The sequence below is a fragment of the Cebidichthys violaceus genome, unplaced genomic scaffold, assembly GCF_023349555.1.
Source record: "Cebidichthys violaceus isolate CVI_PGR_0920_01 unplaced genomic scaffold, fCebVio1.0.p SCAF_30, whole genome shotgun sequence".
NCBI classification, from domain to species: Eukaryota; Metazoa; Chordata; class Actinopteri; order Perciformes; family Stichaeidae; genus Cebidichthys; species Cebidichthys violaceus.
In genome coordinates this window covers 583089-601115 of record NW_027176484.1, presented here as the reverse complement: position 1 = coordinate 601115, position 18027 = coordinate 583089, and the positions used below count along the sequence as shown (strand labels likewise).

General features: G+C 43.4%; 1 protein-coding gene across 1 annotated transcript in view; it reads left to right on the top strand.

Moving 5' to 3' along the window:
- The first annotated feature begins 1861 nt into the window (after window positions 1-1861).
- The window catches only part of kcnq1.1 (potassium voltage-gated channel, KQT-like subfamily, member 1.1), a 39753-nt gene continuing 23587 nt past the window's right edge, over window positions 1862-18027 (top strand). Inside the window, exons 1-5 of the mRNA XM_068724289.1 lie at window positions 1862-2437; window positions 8699-8789; window positions 16020-16146; window positions 16672-16750; window positions 17555-17651. Coding sequence (XP_068580390.1) covers window positions 2100-2437; window positions 8699-8789; window positions 16020-16146; window positions 16672-16750; window positions 17555-17651 — 732 coding nt within the window. The 5' untranslated portion in view covers window positions 1862-2099. The remainder of the gene's footprint in view (window positions 2438-8698; window positions 8790-16019; window positions 16147-16671; window positions 16751-17554; window positions 17652-18027) is intronic.

The following is an 18027-nucleotide window of genomic DNA, read 5'->3' as shown; positions in this document are numbered from 1 at the left end:
ACGAATCATAACCTGTAGGGGTTAAAGGTCGGACATTTGGTTCTCTGTTTGGGCTTTTTCTTCTCTTTTACAAAGCAGGAATTACGGTCTGGAGAAATGGGGGATTGTGTGGCGATTGCTTTAGCCCCGTTTACTCCGCTGCGGGGAGAGTTTGTAGCGCGTGTGCTGCTGTTTTGGTTTTCCCTGCTAAGCTAGTTTAGCGTAGCGTCAGGCAGCGCGTTGTCCGTTACGCTGGGTGGGTTGCCAGGTTGAGCCGCCGAGAGAACATTATATTTCCCACAATTTAAGCTTCTGCATTTTCCAAATGCAACAGCATTACTCAAAACGTATCGTTTGATTCGTAACGCGCATAATGGGGTCATTAGGAGGTGGCTCAGCTGTAGTAGGACAGCACTGAAGGCCCATTTATAAAACCCGCCGGACACAGACTCTCTGAGGTCCAGGGCAGTACCCAGATGTACCCGACCCAATGCAAGACTCTGCCCTAGAGGGCACTGCATCACGTTTTCCTCACTGGAAGGGAAAACTAGATAGTATTTCATCACGTTTTCCCCCTGAACTCTACGAGGCTCTTCATCATGTTTTCTCCACTGGAAGAGCACCCAAGAAGGCACTTTATTACCGGTCTACCAGTGGTGACAAATGTGTAGAGGAGAACTTGATAGAGCTCCCAAACTTGCCCGAGGCTCTCTCTCACAATATGAGCGTCACTTCCTTCCAACTGACAGTTTAATGAGGAAAGAACTCGGTCTGTACGTCGCCTCAAACAGCGGGAGGCCGTTATGTACACTCCTGCGCAAATTAACTCCAATTAACGCCTTTTCTTCAGATTCCTCTTAAATGATGAATAAATTCACAACCGTTAGCGTAGAAAAATGAAAAGTAAAGACTTGTTACAAATGCATTAAGTCAGGTATATGAGGATATGTGTGTGTGTGTGTGTGTGTGTGTGTGTAACAATACATACTGCATACTGAAGGCCTTGAATCAACCTTGAGTTAATCTTCTCTTACTTGTTGCCATAGCGGTTATACACTCATTGTCTATCGCTGTTTTTATAGAACGTATTATGAAAAGTTATTTCTCATATTAAAAAAATATATATATTCAGTCGTTTGGTCGCTTATGAAAGGCTGCCCACATGCATTATTGGATAGAACTTGACTAACAAATAAAACAATTGAGCTAACAGAGACATTTTTTTAAATTTTTTTTATTGATATTTAAAAACCTTGCTTGTCAATTTAGGAACGGTAGCCGGTTCCAATCTTGTGTTTTGAACGTTGGTGTCGGGGGGGGTCATCCTTTTTGTTAACATTTGGGGTTAGGCCTGTGCCTTTAGTTACTTTAAGTGTACGATTACCTGAGTGGGATGCATACAGTATTGCAACGCCTCAAGATATGGTAATCTTGAGGTGAACATGGAAGCTGTGTTTGCTACTCAGTTGGTGTTGCGCATCTAAACCTTCACTTCAACAGACGTGTGAGAGTGACAGGATCTCACATCAAAACATCCATTTGCCTAGTAAGACTTGTATTCATTATGAATTGAGCACCAAAGGCATGTCAGGTGTGTCAAAATGTTATTGTCAAAATAAGTGTTTCAGAGTTTGCATTTTGTGTGAAAAGTAATTATGGAAAAGACAGAGGAAAGACAGTTTAGCGGTGCGGTGTGTATTTCACATGGATCTGATGATGGAGTTCATCAGCTGCAGATTGCTTTTGAGCAGTTTTGCAAAAAACAATAAAAAAGCTCTGAGCAGCTGGTGACTCATGGCGCACCGCCTGGCGCCCACAGCTCCCCCAGGCTGATAAGTGCTCTGAAAGAGGTAGGGGATATTCATTCAGGGCTGAGCCTCGCCATAACCTCCAACAACCAAGAGAGCTGTTAAGTTAAATTAAAGAAAACTCCGTCCTGGTGATCTAGAGCATTAATAACCCCGTTTATCTCCCAGCTTTATGCGCCCTGGGGAGATCAGGCGCACAGCAGAAGGTAAGCGCACATGGGCGAACATTTGTGCGTTTGAGTTAGTGACCGATAAAAATAACTGTGGAACAAAAAGTTAACCCAGCGCCAGAGGAATAGCGGGAGAGCTACAATGTCTAACTCGCGGAGGTCTTCTGGTGTGGCACGAGGGAAGAGACCACCGGATTTGGAGCTGTCGGAAACCACGTTACGCGCGTCTGAACCAGGAACCCCCGTGGGCAACGACACGTTTTCTGGGAGAGACAAAATGCCAGAGGACGGTGACACTCCCGCAGAAGTACCGACCGTTCACCTCCACCCGTACTTATCTCATCCCCGGATGTCTGTGCGGATGTCGGTGTACAGCACCGGGATCCGTCCGGTCATCACCCGCGCCTACATCCAAGGACGCGTGTATAACTTTCTGGAAAGGCCGTCTGGCTGGAAATGCTTCGTGTATCACTTCACAGTGTGAGTGTGTGTGTTTTTTTTGTTTTTTTTACATTTTATTTCCATAATCATCCATTTCCGTGGGGTATTCAAGGGTGTAATTGCAACTCTAAGATCCTAATTAAACAGGGAGTTAATTGCGCATGTACTCTTTGGAAGCCCTTGATACAAAGAATTGTTAATCCTGTGAATTTGGGAAAGATTGCTGCACGGATATGACAGAAGGACTGGAATCCCTCTAGGAATATTATATGAATAAGTCTAGCATATTAAAAAAAAAGCACACCATATAATTCATCACAGGCGACAGAAAATACGTCCTTATAGGAGTACTAAAGGATTATTATGAAGATCTTTCATTTGGGAGACTACTGAACACTTTGAGTGCACAACACAGTGGGGGGGGGGGGATTGCTTTCAGTGAGGCTTTTCAACCTGACAGGGGACGTTTTAGCATTTGTTTTCCTCCCTGACAGCATGACAGGTATGTGAGCCTACCTGGTTTAATGAAAAATGAAATATAAATATTACAGCTATGATGAACATAGATCCTGGGTGTAATCCAGAGCGGGATGGATTGTATCCGCTAAAAAGCTGCAACATCATGAAGATGTCACATTATGGTTCACCGCCCAAAATAACTGATGTGGCAGCTTTTGTCAGGTAGCTTAAAAAATGAAGTGTCACTCATGATGAACGACTGCTCGTGCGCCAGTGATGAAATGTAAAAAAGGGTACATTTCACTGTGTTTTTTTTTTCTTTTCCTGGTATCACCCCACATCCGGGAAACTGACCGGTCCAGTAGATCCAGACCGGAGCGTTCAGGCAGAGGTTTAGGAATGTGGGACATTATCCTCCCGGCTCACTCCCACGTGTGTGCCGTCTGTCCCTGCACTGATAGCAGGCAGCTAAACTTGGCAAGCGCGCGCGTTGTGTGTTCTGCGGGTGAGGTATTGCGGTCCCTGTTCCCCGGGACGCTGCCACCCTCTTGACCCCGCAGTGTCGGGAAAGGGGGACGCGCGCGTGCGAACGCGGGCGCCTGTCGGAGCAGGTTAGAGTCTCGGTGACTCAGAGGGAGCAGAAGCCCGACACGGTGCAACTCAAACACATCGGGGGCACTACCAGGAATAACAAAGCACAATGCACAATAGAAGGGAAGCTAGTGGCTGCTGCGATCGCGGGGAAATCCGTTTGTTCGCGCATCAACAGATATTGTTACTGCTAGACTGAGGTGCAAACCAGCAAAGACGAGGTGCCTTGACCTTCCTGTACCGGCTCAGGCTGCTCAAAATGACAGGAAACGCCACAAAGTGCTGCTTGAAATACAAAATCTATAATGTTTTTTACAACTCTCAGCCAGACCTTTGAAACTTCTGGTTTCGCACCGTTGAACAAAACTGCCCCCGCGTATGATGGGACTAATAATAACTATTGATCAGTTTGATGAAATCCAGGCCGCAAAAACACATAACTCTCGGAAATCTGCACTCTAATTAAATGTTTGCTTTGAGGAACTTTTGAACTGGTTGTGAAACAGTCTCAATTCAACACTGATGCCTCTTATAGTATACCTAGTGAACGAGACCAGTGCACGTCCAACATGTTCTCACTACTGAGGCGCAAGATGGCAGAGAAAATTGAAAACTTTGTGGAGCTTTGAGAATGTCGGGTTTGTCAAGATAAGAAACCGGCACGGAGCGTAAAAAAAAAGATCCAAACGTTTCCACGTCGTGATGTCACGTCAGCTCGCGTTTGTGCGAAACGTCCTTGTCGGAAGGCGTAATCAAGGCTCTGCTGCTTGTTATCTGATTCCTCACGGAATCTGACAAAAAGATCACGCGGGTTCACCAGAAACTCCTTCAGCTCACACTCGTAGAGTCGTTTTAGACGTCTCTCTCAGTTCTATAATACAAAGCAGGGGTCTGTTGTCGGGGTGTTAAACCCTCCAGCAGGTTTTTTTTTTTGGGGGGGGGGGGGGGGGGTCGGTTCGTTGCCTTGTTTTAGAGTTTAGTGGGAGAAAAGCAGTTAAGAACAAGCGCGTCCATATCACTGACCCACAACTCCAACGTCAGAGCGACCCCAATCCTTATCACAGTGTGTGTGTGTGTGTGTGTGTGTGCGCGTGTTTGCATATATCAGTTTATGTGTGTGTAGTGATACAGTGTGCTGGCAGGGACTCTGGGTCTGTTTCAGTTCATATCACTGGAAGTGAACATGGTGTATACTGTATGTAGCTTGAAGCAATTAATAAAGCATATCCCCATATGCTCCCGCTGGGATATGTCTGTCTGCAGTCTAACTGTAAATGCAGCATTTTTATTTTTATTTTAGTTTGGAGCAGCATGGATCATCCCTCATGCTGGTTACAGATGAGTCGATCAGGAGAGTTAAGAGAAAACAGTGTTGTTGTTTTTTTTTTTGTCCAGACTCGGCTCCATTAAACTGAACCAGATTTCTGTCAAACAGCATCAAGTTGAAGGAAGACAACTCTGACCCTATTTTTTAATGGTTTAACAAACCGGCTCAGAGTTCATGTGTTGTTCCTTTCAATTTGAGGATTGAGGTTATTTTTACTTGAGCTGTTTGTATTCCATCCTATAATTTAGGAACTGGGGGGAAAAGAAAAAAAAGCATCTTTTCTTTTCTTCTCTTAAACAAAGGAGCTTGGATTCCTAATGGATCACATCGGCAAGGTCACTTTGACCGCTCAGCTGCCTCATACGAGCCCAAAGTCTTCTGTCCAGATTACAAACAAGGCCTTATTATTAAATGCTCGTCTTTTATCACTGTGCGTTCGTCTAATCCTCGGTTTTGTGTTGCATTGCTTTTGGTTGGTTTTGTGACGCAAACAAACTGTGATTGACGGTCCGAATAGGATATTTGACGGTAACAGCCGGTGACACGGTCATCTCTGCTAGCCCTCGTAGTTCTGCCCCCCCCCCCCCACTCTGCTTTGTCTCTCTACTCTCGCTGCACAACAGACCGCGAGTGAATCTTTCCATCAATAATGGATGGGAGCAATGCTTTGAGCTTTTTTGTTTAGAGTTCAGCGGTGCCTGTACGTTGCCGAGCCAGTGCATTACTTCGTCTGTTGCTCCATCAAGCCCGCTGGAGGAAAAGGAAGTGGAATACGACGGCGCAGTTAGCATAGAGGAGGACTGACGAGTCCGATCGTCTCAGACGGATCCAAAAGCGGGGCGGAAGTGTGTGCCCGGCATGCTGAGCGCGCGTGTGTGTGTGTGTGTGTGTGTGTGTGTGTGTGTGTGTGTGTGTGTGTGTTCGCCGGCATTTCAAACGCTCCGAAAAATAATTTAAGCAGAGCTTCGCCGACAAATTACAGCCATTAGCATATCGGAGTGTTTGGCTCGGCAAAAGTTTGATGTTCATTTGTGTTTCTTTTGATCCTCTTTTCCAGCCGCCTCTGTCACGTATTGAACATAAGATCGTGTAAATTGCCCCACGCGTCCTAACGATGTGAGCAATTTTGCTCAGGCCCAATGTTCCCCTGCTCTCCGTAATGGGCAAATTTGCTCCCGTTTAGTTGTTGTTTGCATTGTGCACTTCTTCTTCTGTGTCTCACAGACAGAACCAGCCGCATTGTTAGCTGTGTCACACACCGGTTCATCTTCCCCGAGCAGGTCTCTCTGCTGTCTTTTATCTGTGTTGACGTGTGGCGTGCACGGTCGAGCCTCTGTGTGTGTGTGTGTGTGTGTTACTTTAAAGTGGGTTATTTGGATTCCTGGCCAGTCTTCAATAAACTCAAGCTGTAGCATGGGGTGATAAGAGCCTCCGTGGTGCAAACATTGACTGGAAACTCCCTCTACACATAGTTTCCATCAAGTGTTGCTCATATAGGAATAAGACCGTGGTTCTTCAGGGCCTGTTTTTTTTTTTTTTTTTTTTTTTTTTTTTGCTGTACAATAGTTTGAAACATTATCGAGATGACAGTAGAGCAAATACTTCGAACAACACTGTGCGGTACTCTCAAGATATGCCAGTTCTATATTGGGCGTCTTCCTTGCTCCAGTACAGGCTGTTCTCTTACACTGTTTGTAAAGTAATGACATTGTTACATCCCACAGTGTCAATTCGTGTGTGTGTGATCCACGCGAACAAGGGAGTAAAAAAAGAGCGACAAACTCCCAACATGGAGAAAAACACCGGCCTTTATTTGGCACGTAACTTCCGTAATTAAGTAGCCAAACTTTTCCATATTTCAACTCAAAACTTGTGATCTTTTACAAAACCTAACTAAGCGGTTTTGTTGCCTGAACCTAACTTAAGTTGTTTCCTGTTAAGACGGACATTTCTTTTTGAAAAGACCGTATGTAACAAGCGGAAATTGTGTTGCTGTACACACAAAAAATGAGGAATAACTTTTCGTAAGATATCATGTTGATATCCGTTGCGTGAGGATTTGTTGCACAGTAACACTTGCCATTGTAACTGTCCTTGGTGTGTCTCTTCCCCCCCCCCCACTTCCTGTCACCTCTCTACTGTGTCCTTTTTAACACAACCTCAGAAATAAACCAACATTTTTTTTTTTTTGCGGATTTCAAGCATTCCAGCCAGTTTTCAAGCCCAGACATTTCTCATTGATCTTTACCTTATATATATATATGAAAAACAAATGCCTGTCAATTCATGTTTATATATGCATACAAGGCAGATGAATGGAACACATTATAGTAATCAAATCAATCAGCTTGATTCTTGTTCTGTCACATGCACCAAGTTTTTAATTAAACACTGGCAGCACAGTGGTGTCAGGTGAATCCCTTCAGAAGTTTCGTCGCCACATCTCCCGCCAACGGAAGTGGAAAGTTAATCAGTTTGCCCTTGCCACAACGCCGAACCGTCTCACAACGTCTAACGCACATTCGTGATTCATTTTCCAAGATATCGCGCTGACGGACGAACGTAACGAAACGGGGTGAAACACGACCCCGACTTTGACCTCGGACAGCCGAATCCAGTGTGAACGAGGTCATGAGCTTGAGAAGTGCTCGTCGCCTGTGTTGCAGTCGGCCCTGCTTTCCCATCGCCCTCCACTACCGTCAAATTAAACAGGATCCCCGTGTCTGACTTTTATGAACAGCAGTGAAAAATAACCACCGGAGTTTATTTGGTGTTACAAAGGCACTATACGTAGCTCTTTGTTGGATAAGCTGCTCTTTAAAGAAACCGATTCCTGAAAGGTTTCTGGCGAGGAATTCAAGACTCAATAACTCAAGGCCACGCAACAAAGTGTTAGTTATGCTTTTGGGCAAAGTGTCACAGCAGCTCCAAGCCTGATCTGAAAGAAATTAAATATCTTTCTCTTTAGTAGGTTGAGGAGTTACAGACGCCTCATTGTTGCAGCAGTAGAAACACATGTGACCTTGAGGGGAATAGGGAGAATGTTAAGGAGCAATTCAGTGTTTGTTGACTGCATGTGTGTGTGTGTGTGTGTGTGTGTGTGTGTGTGTGTGTGTGTGCGCGCGAACCAGTGCGCTCATTATTTGACAAGTTTATCATGCGCTTTGCATTAATATGGTGGAGTTCAAAAGGTTCACAGTGTTTCCTCCAGAGAGCTGTACTTGAATGTTTGCTCAAATTCAGTCAGATACTTTTCATGACAAAAATATAAAGTAATGTTTTGGTTTTTTTTTTTTCCTCCAAGTTGTTTAGGAGTTCAGACTCGAGTCAGACACCGACGTTGACTGAAGTTTTGCTGTTTAAATCAAAGGGGGCGATGTTGACATGAATATTGGGTTGAAAGTGTATCGAGGAGATTTTGTGTTTGCTTGGCTCGACTGATGACAAGTTATGTAAAGCTGTGGTTTGACGAATATGGAGTTAAACAAGAGCCGGTTGGATATTATCCATAATTGGATTGTATACGATTATGAACAAAGGAAATGTGAGCTATGAACAACATAAAACTCACATTTATGACACTTAATGACAGTTAAAGTTACTACAAGACTCCAGCGGGGCCTCCGGCTTCGACCAGCGGTCGGGGGGGTTTCCGGCGGGAGGGGGAGAGCTCAGCTCCCGGCAGAAGAGTCTCCGCCTCCGGCCAGGAGCACGGCTTCTCCTCGCTGCTCTCCCCGCTGGAAGCCAACACCGCACTGATGGAGGCCGTAATGCTGGGCCCGCTGCAGGGAAGAGAGGACCAGGACCGGGAAATACGAGGGTTTTCTCAAGGGACTATGGTGCTCGGAAACACTACCGCTCTTGTCCACAGGGAACACCGAAATCAATACAAAATGAAGACTAATTTATTTTGTTTCCTACAGGTTTCTCATAGTTCTGGCCTGCCTCATGCTCAGCGTTCTGTCTACCATCGAGCAGTACCAGGCCCTGGCTCACACGACACTCTTCTGGGTGGTGAGTGTTGAATTTGATTAAACTGAAAAGTAACTCCTGGGGTTGACCATTAAAACATTGTTTTGTCTCTAGTTTGTCTGATTGTGAGATTGGATCTACCTCTAGCAGAGGTTTTAATTAAAAGCTAAAGATTCATTGAATCCCAACTAGACCGTCCGAACCCTCTCAGTGGACAGCAGCGTTTGGGGTCAAATGGGTCCAGCTTTTGCTGTAGGTAATGTGGGCTCAAAACCAGGCGGCAACATCCAGGTCTGAAAAGTGACGCCAATTCAGAAGTGCCCGTAAACCTGCATTCTTTCTAATGTCCATCAGGGGGCGACTCCTCTGGTTGCAAAAATAAGCCTGATTGTATGAAAGTCAATGACAAAACTTGAGCCTACTTCTCACTTGATTTATGTTCTCAATCTCTAGTTTCAAGTCTTCTTTACATTGTGTTTCAGTTCATGAAAGTTAATTGCGACAGTTTTGGTCGACTAACGATGTCTTTTTCAGCATTCGGTCATCGCCACCCTCTCGTGTCACATCTGGTTGCAAAAAAAAAAAAACAAGATGGCGACAGCCCAAATGCTGAATGTGAGGCTTCAAAACCGTAGTCCACAAACCAAACCTCACAGCGATTATGTCCACTTCTTATACACAGTCTATGCGCTCAAAACGAGAGACTTTAAAGCCTCGATCAGACCAGAAAGTGTCTTTGTGAAATTAATTAGGTGGTGCTGACACGCTTGGCGATGCGGTGATTATTGATGGGGTCTATAGCTCGCCTGGTCCCAAACAAACAGGACAATTAGTTTGCTTCATTCCAGAGACGTATTTGTATGCCGCTGCTGCTCTCACAACTGCAGTCTGCAGATCCATGCTGCATCTCCGTTGTGGGGCAGTTTCTACTCCAGCAGACCGGGAGTTATATAAAGTTAGATGGAGTGACTGTGATAAAAGATCAGCAAGATATATTCCAATAAATCGGTTTGAAGTCCTGTAGTGTGAAGCAATCAAAGACTGAAATCTGTATGTAATCCTTGCAATAACTACAGAGAGTTAAGAGAAAAAAAAGTGCTTCAACACCAGCTCTGAGACTTGTGGTTTACTCCCCATAAAGATTAAATGGATTAGCGCAGCACTTAGATGGACACAACAACTTGTGTCCCTGCATGTTAAACTGCCTCACTTTGTGGCGCATGACATAAATCCGCTCACATCTAACAAATGGAAGTGATGATAACGGGTTTTTACTGTCGATGGCGGCGATGCTCCGCAGGAAGGTACAGCGGTGCGACCAGTAAAAGAGGAGAAAAAAGACGAGAGCCGGCCCTGTTAATAATGCAGCTTTCAGAACATTAAAAGAAATGAACCGATCAGCTTTATAGATATTTTACGAGGTTGCATGCATCCCACGTTTTTTTTTGTTTTTTTGTTAGACCTTCAGGATGTGTTTGGGCAAAGAAACACTGGGCGTAAACAAACGGCGTCGTTCGTTTGCAGGAAGACTCCTCGGTGTGTGTTTAATGATCCAGTTCAGTGGCGCATGAAGCACATGCGTCTGACAGATACTGTACTAGGAGAGTGATTGTGACTTGAAAGAATCTAAATCTCTATCTAATCCAAATGTTTCCTTGTAAAAGCACTGTTTGCGTTAGATACAGCCTGTCGTCTTTTGTCCCCCCCCCCCCCCGCGGCAATCTTTGCTTTGACTTCCACCATCTGCTCAACACTTCTGCTTTTTTTCTTTCTTCTTCTGTTTCTGTTGGCTGGCATCTGCAAACAGGCCCGATTCTGATCTTCTGATCGTTTTGTTCCCAATTGCCATGTTGCATCTTCATTGACGAATCAAAAAATGATAACGACGTTCCTGAAACAGTGCGGTCGATAGGCGTTGAGTCATTATGAAGTTCTTTGAAAGGACAAATATGCTGGTTAACCTTAAGCACAGGATAAGTTAAAGAGTAAACAGAGGTGTTAAATGAATCACAATTTCTGTCAAAAGCTGCAACAATCAACACCAGGATTGTGAGGACGGTGTGCTAAAACAACAAGTATCACACTTCACTTTTTGTTGTTTGAAAAGCAATTTCATGTGTTGATTGACCTAACCACTGCCTGACAGAGTAAACAATTCAGGCACACGCAGGTCTACATCGACTATTTTTTACCCTGCAAACAATTTCGGGGGGGGGGGGGGGGGGTCCCGCTGGCCTGAGAGGGCAACGGCCCCTCCTCTCAAGTCAATAGTAAATGGGGGAAACTTAACCCCGAGACACCAGATGCTGAGCGCAGGAACTATTTGGGTGATGGGTGAGTCATTCGAGCTCCGACAAAAGAAAACCTCAAGAAAAGGATTAAAAGGACTCGAAGATTTTCTTATAAGAGGCTCGGAGCGTGCCGTATGTGACAAGTTCACCTTGGCCTGAGGATAATGGGATGAAATGGTCATGGTGTTTCATGAGGCGGCACATCAGCAGTCTCAAATCCTACAAGTCCATTGTTGGATTCTAAGAGGCTGCGGCGTATGAACCAGACCTGTAATTATAAGGAAAAGTGTGATACTTGTTGGTAAACACCACTAAATCTGGAATTTTATGGCACAATGTTGTTCTGCCTTAAATTCACCCAGGAGATATTTAATCTCCTCATTCTTCTCTTCAACACAGATAATGAATAATTAATATTTGCCATGCTCCTAAACCTACCAAAATCTCAAACGTTCATCTTTTCCATCCTCCGTCCCAAAGGGGCTGTTTTTGTACTTTGTGCTTTCTAGTTCTAGAGATTTGCTGTGACCCTGCCACTCTTTCATTCTCTCCTCCCCCACCACAGAAGCATCTTCTTTGTCTTGCTGCTTTCTTCCTGCACACTCAAGGTTAACAGAGACCACGCTGTTCTTTACTTGGAGATGCAGCGCCGGCTGACAGTGTTTGTAGCTGTGTGTTTGGCCAGATGCTTGGCGCTTTGCCCAAAAGATCCACATTTCCCAAAAGGTCTTGTTTGTTTAGTTTTTTTTGGATCCAAAAAAATTTGTGTAAACTTTTTATTTTATTTCTGGAAACAAATCCTGGCAACTCAGCCTGTTTTAGTTAAAAAAAAAGACCATTAAGTCTTGCTTTATTGGTCAGGGAGGATGAATGAAGGTTGTGGACGGAGGAATGACAAGGGTCGAGAATGAAGGGAGGGATGAAATGAGGGTCGAATGGGGATCGATGGTGGGTTTGGGTCGACTCATTGTGGAGATAATGACTAGATGAGGTATCGTAGTTTGATTGTCCCCTTCTGTAATGAATGTGAGGAAGGATTTAAGGGCTGAGGGATTTGACAACCTAGAGATATGAAAGAGAAGAGGTTAGGTAGAGGTAGAAGGATTTGAATGGAGTTGGTGTTTGTTTCTCAACCTATATGATTTTTAATTATTTTATAAACCTCTAACCAGGAGCAACATAACTGTAAACCGTAAACCCGAACTGAGCCTCACAGAGAGAGAACACCTGCTGCCGCATGACGCATTATCAATTAACAAACAGCCACGATTAGAAAAGATCCTTACTATCATAGTAATAGTGATCCAGCAACCAGCCACCTCATGGTGGAATTTGCAAGCTAGCTAACTAGCCAGTCGCTAGTTAGCGAGCTGGGGTGGAATTTGCAAGCTAGCTAACTAGCCAGTCGCTAGTTAGCAAGCTTGGTGGAATTTGCAAGCTAGCTAACTAGCCAGTTGCTAGTTAGCGAGCCAGCTAGTTAATTCTGCCATGCGTTAATGCTACACTGGTTACAGAAAATGAGCTGAATAAAGTTGTCACTCATTGTTGATAGCAATTAGCTTTCCTACACTGTGACGTGTCTGGATGAAGCGTTAAGTTGTTAAATTTTACTAATTTTTACTCTACACTTCACAAATAACATTACTACTCCACTGCTTGTTTAACGTGTTACTGCTAAACCTCAACTAAGTAAGTCTTCGACTTGCTGTAAGTCTGTTCAGTTGTTTACGGAAGTTTGCTCGCTACAACGGTCGCAATGGCAAGGGTACACAAAAAGAAAATGGCCGCCGCTCCGACCGTCCTGCTACGTTGATTTGATTGGAAATGTCAGTTCTACTCCTGTATCATTTCTATGGACACACCACTCCGCCTTGTGTTACTTGTTCCCTTTGTTGGTTGGGTTGGTTAGGTTTAGGCATGAGTAGTGAGATTAGTTAAGTATGGGTTAAGAATATCAGAGACAGAATAGTCTGTGTCACTCTTTCCCCAAGGTAGATGACGTCATTTTGCACAATAATTAGCCATGGGCTTCTGTTTGTTGCACGGAGAGTGTGTATTTTGAGACAAATAGGCTTTCGTTCCAATGTGACATTTTTCTGATTATTGGGGTTTCAGAATAATAGGCCGTTGGAACAATGGCATGGCACCATTAGCAGAGTATAGTTTGGACCAGGTCCCATTTGGGTCCCCGGTCGGGTCTCATTTTCTCAGAACCGAGTGGATCCGTGAGGACGCTCTTCATCGGCGGACAGATGGTATTTCCTCACTAGTCGTGCTGTAGGTGTTTAGACTCTTCATTATTCTGAGTCCTTTTAGGATTACTCTTTCATGTTGGCTTAAACGTTGAGTTTGACAGATCCAGATTGTAGAAACAGCTGTTGACAACACAATCTCAACTGCAGGTTCACTTTCTTTTTTTCCAGATTGTTCTGGAGTGTTTTGGACCACAAGGCCTTCTGTTTCTTTGGTGAAGAATTACTTGTCGTGTTTACATTTTTAAGCAAACACAGACAATTTGTGTTAAACAGTCAAGTCTCTGTAACAAGCCAGTAAGTGGACTCAAAAGTCAACTTCTGTTTCTAAGGTCCAGCTCTAATAAAAACACTTTTATTTTGATTCTCTATGCCTGTTTCTGTGCGCCTCCTGTTTGTTGATGTATTGCTCTTTTTTGAATGGACCATTTGTTTTTCAACCTTGAAGTAGAAATCATCTGAGAACTAATGAAGGAATACAACATTTTATATTTTTCTCTTTCAAAAACACAATTTATCAAACTATGAATGCATTATTTATTTTTTACCAGACTTCTATTTCATATTCACTGAAGTTTTGATCTTTGGCTCTGATGAAGAAAGACACCTCCAATAATTCCAAGATGAAAACGTCACCTGCTGTGCAACATGAAAGACATCCTCTGCACGAATCCCCGAGTTTGTCCCGTCCTTCATCGCAAAGTGTTCATGTCGCCACTAAAAATCTATGAAAGGGCGTTGAGTCACTTTCAAACAGCTTCATTTCCAAATTCTTGTCAATGATTAAGAGACGGTGGAGGTAATTTCATTAGCATTCACACTGCAGTTCATTAATTTCCATGTGTTGGTGTAATTGTGTGCTGTAATTGATTTTCTTCTAATCCATTTGTCCTCGAGGGGCACTGGAGGAATTGAAATGGAGCAGCTTTAATTGAGAAGCCTTAATTGTACGAGCTTCATGTTTAGCCTTGGACACATGCTGTTATGGCTTGTTTGCGTTTTATTGTCACACAAATTAAAAGTAATGAGAATAAGAACGAGAAGAAAAGAAGGAAGTAATTCAGATGTGGTACGGTGAATGTGAACACCGCCATCAGCCCATTAGCTTAGCTTAGCTTAGCACAAAGACTAGGAACAGGGGGAAATAGCTAATGGCTCTGTCTAAATGTGGAAAAAAAATCAGCCTATCAGCACCTCTGAAAGTCACTTTTTACAAAATCTGTGCAAAAACTGAAGTGTAAAAATGTTCTGGTTTTGGGAGGTTGTGGTTATTTCCTTGAGTCTTGCCGATGCTTGGTCAGGGCCCCTCGGTGTCTGATACCGATGCGCGAACGCCAATGTAAACCCAGCGGCGTCACTATTACACTTTTAAATGACATAGTGTGGAGAACGAGACAGCACACGGTGGTACGGTCAAACAGAGGACTTTCGCCCAGGAGAACGCCGATCGTGTCCCGTGCCAACTAAAAGTATATGTTGACATTTAGTCAGCTGTTGGTCATGTGACTCACATAAGTCGCCAGTCACTTGAAAGTGTTAATCAGTAATGCTGAAGTCAATCCCGCTCTTTTCCTAAACCTAACTAAGTGGTTTTGTTGCCTAAACCTAACTTCCTTTGAAGACGAAAGTTTATTTTGAAAAGACATTGTGCATGCAACGAGTGGAAACTGACACAAATAAGACAAAGGTAAATTAGCTTTGGAGCTGCTGCTAGGTGCCTTTTGGGCAGAGCCCGCTCGTTTCAAGCCCCTTGTGTTAAGCTAAAATGACTAGCTTGGTGGTGGTAGCTTCCTATTTACCGTCAAGATATGAGAGAGGTATCTACGGTGTCCTTTCCTTTAACTTCTAACCTGAAGCGGTGGCTCAGTGGGAACAGCGGGTTGTCTTTCAAACACAAGGTTGGCGGATCAATAAGAAGAGTCCCTCAGCGAGACAAGTTGTGTCTCCCAGGGGGTTCACAGCATCCTACAACACTGAGGGCGGGTTAAATGCAGAGGTGAAACTCTAGCATGTGTGTGTATGTAGGGATGGGTTATGGGGAGAATCAAATATCAAAGATATTTTTGAACAACTGCGATGATTATTGTAGGATTGACTATTGGTGCCATCTCAAAAATATTTACACGATGAGATGTTTGATAAATAATCATCAGTAATGTGGATAGAATGACGAAGAAGTGGATAAATGCAAATAACAGAACTATAACGCAGCTTTTAAAAGCAGGAAAAGACTTATGCCATAATATCCAAAATCTAAGATAATATAGTCTCATAATATCTTGCTCTATATGGCTGTTTCAACAAGGTTTAAAGTCTTTCGCCCACATTTTTGTAACTACTCCTCGAAGTAAACATGTTGGATTTAACAAGTATAGATACATATTATCAATCTAGTTGTCAAGGTGACAAAATCACTTTTTCTCTTTCAGGTCCGAGCACGTTTACCGGTGTAAATAGAGAATGAAATCAATGGCGTGGTACAAATTAAACGGTGACAAATGGTGCAGCTGCTGATAGAGAATCCATAATCCTTAATGAATTAGACGGAGGAGCTGCACTTGAAATAAAAAAGAGGAGGAAGTCAAGAGGACCATCGCATCTACAATATCAGTTTTTCAAAGTACACTTTTCCTGAGGTCTGAGCAGCTGTTCAGGTGTTGCATTGAATATCTTGCAACAACACCCGGTGTCCTTCTAGCTCATTTGTCTCTCCCTCATTCCTCTGGCAGGAGATCGTCCTTGTGGTGTTCTTCGGTGTGGAATATTTTGTCCGCCTCTGGTCAGCCGGCTGCCGCAGTAAATACGTTGGCATCTGTGGCCGGCTGCGCTTTGCCAGGAAGCCAATATCTATTATAGGTGGGAACACAACCCCCGTACACACACACACACACACACACACACACACACACACACACACATATCCATACACACCGCGCGCACAAGCAGACGTGTCGCTCCTCACCCACACTCGCTATTTAAACAATATCTGTAATAAATCCTGAGCTGCATCCCAAAATGAGATACCTCAGACAAATTCAGCATGAAATTAAAACTGTCACTGCAATATTTTTTTCTACCTTCATCTTTTTATTCTTAAAATTGGACCCTCCAGGTGATTTTTTTTTTTTAAATATGCAGCAATGACTATTAGCATTACCATTATTTGCAACCCCTCTCACCTCAACTGAGAATCATTTTTCATAATGAAAACCAATGATTATTTCCTAATAAAGGAATTATTCTTTTTTTTTTTTTTTTTACTTTTTCAAACCTCACATGGAGGACAACGGTTGCTCTTGTTATGCTGAACCTCTGTATATTGAACATCTGCACGTTTAGTCCATATCTATACTCATTGCCCCTCATTCTCTGTCATGACAGATCTGATCGTGGTTGTCGCCTCAATAATTGTGCTGTCAGTGGGCTCCAAAGGACAGGTCTTTGCCACCTCCGCTGTAAGGTAAGAGACAGCGTATGCAGTCAAAGGTCTCTGGCTCGGTTGCATCAACGAGGATTAATATAATCTCAGAATAGTTTTAATCAAAGTTTCATAAAACTAGGTTTGAAAATTCAAAATCAAGCAGAACTCTGTTGGACAATTAAAAACGTTGTTTAGTAAATCCAAGTTTAAACCAAAACCAAATGCTTAACTCAATATGGAGATGCTTGCTAACACAAACTGAAATAAATAGATAAATATATATATATATATAGATTTGCATGCTGTTAGTGACTGCTGCTCTGTATTCCAACAAAATGTTTGCTAGCTAGCTAGCTAGCTTGCTAAAAAGTCTGGTAGTTAGACGTTTTGTCATGATGGCTCGACCGAGAACAACCTGGTAGCAAATTTAATGGAGCAATATTGCCAAATAATAGAAGATAAGCAAAAAAATGACAATTTTTTTTTTCACAAACGAGAGTCAATCTTCCTGTTCAGATCCATAACTTGCTGAACTTGCAAACTTTCTTTGAGAAACTTGATTATTTTGCTGTTGACAGTTGAACCTCCTCAAGTGTAGGTTTTAAAGTAAATACTGCGTCCCATCTTAAATTGGAGTTTGGTGCAACACAATCTAATTTAATCTATGTTACTATAGCAGTACAAATTAAAGTGATGTTTAAAGAGCTTTTGATGAGAGCATGTGGTGTTGTCTTTGTGGCAATAGTTTAGACTTTGGGACGACTCCACATACTTCTGGTCGCAAAATGTGTGTGTACATACATATTTTATGTCGGCATTTAAACACCTTTTGTTATTTTCCAGAGGGATTCGCTTCCTGCAGATCCTGCGAATGCTCCACGTGGACCGGCAGGGAGGGACCTGGCGTCTCCTCGGCTCCGTCGTCTTCATCCATCGGCAGGTACTCGAGCTTTGATTGAGGGTGTAAGACAGCAGGGGAACTCTGGAACTCTGGGGTGATTTCTGTCACAACAGGAAACATCTGTCACCGTGGACACCGATAGACCCCTATAGACGGTTAAGCTATTTCTTTGCGGCGTTTGCCTGCAAATGGATAACGTTCCGCAAGCAATCGCCATTCACAATAAAATAGATGGCCCATTCTTTATTACCTGATTGAAAGGTGCAGATGGGTGTAATGCTGCATTCGCATGGAATCAGGCAGACAGAGTTCTCGGCGGCACAGGAAAAAACGAACCGAACAGTCCAACTGTCTCAAATAGCTGAAATATTTTAACCGTGGAAGGCAACGCCATCGACCGTTACCGTTGCCGGTA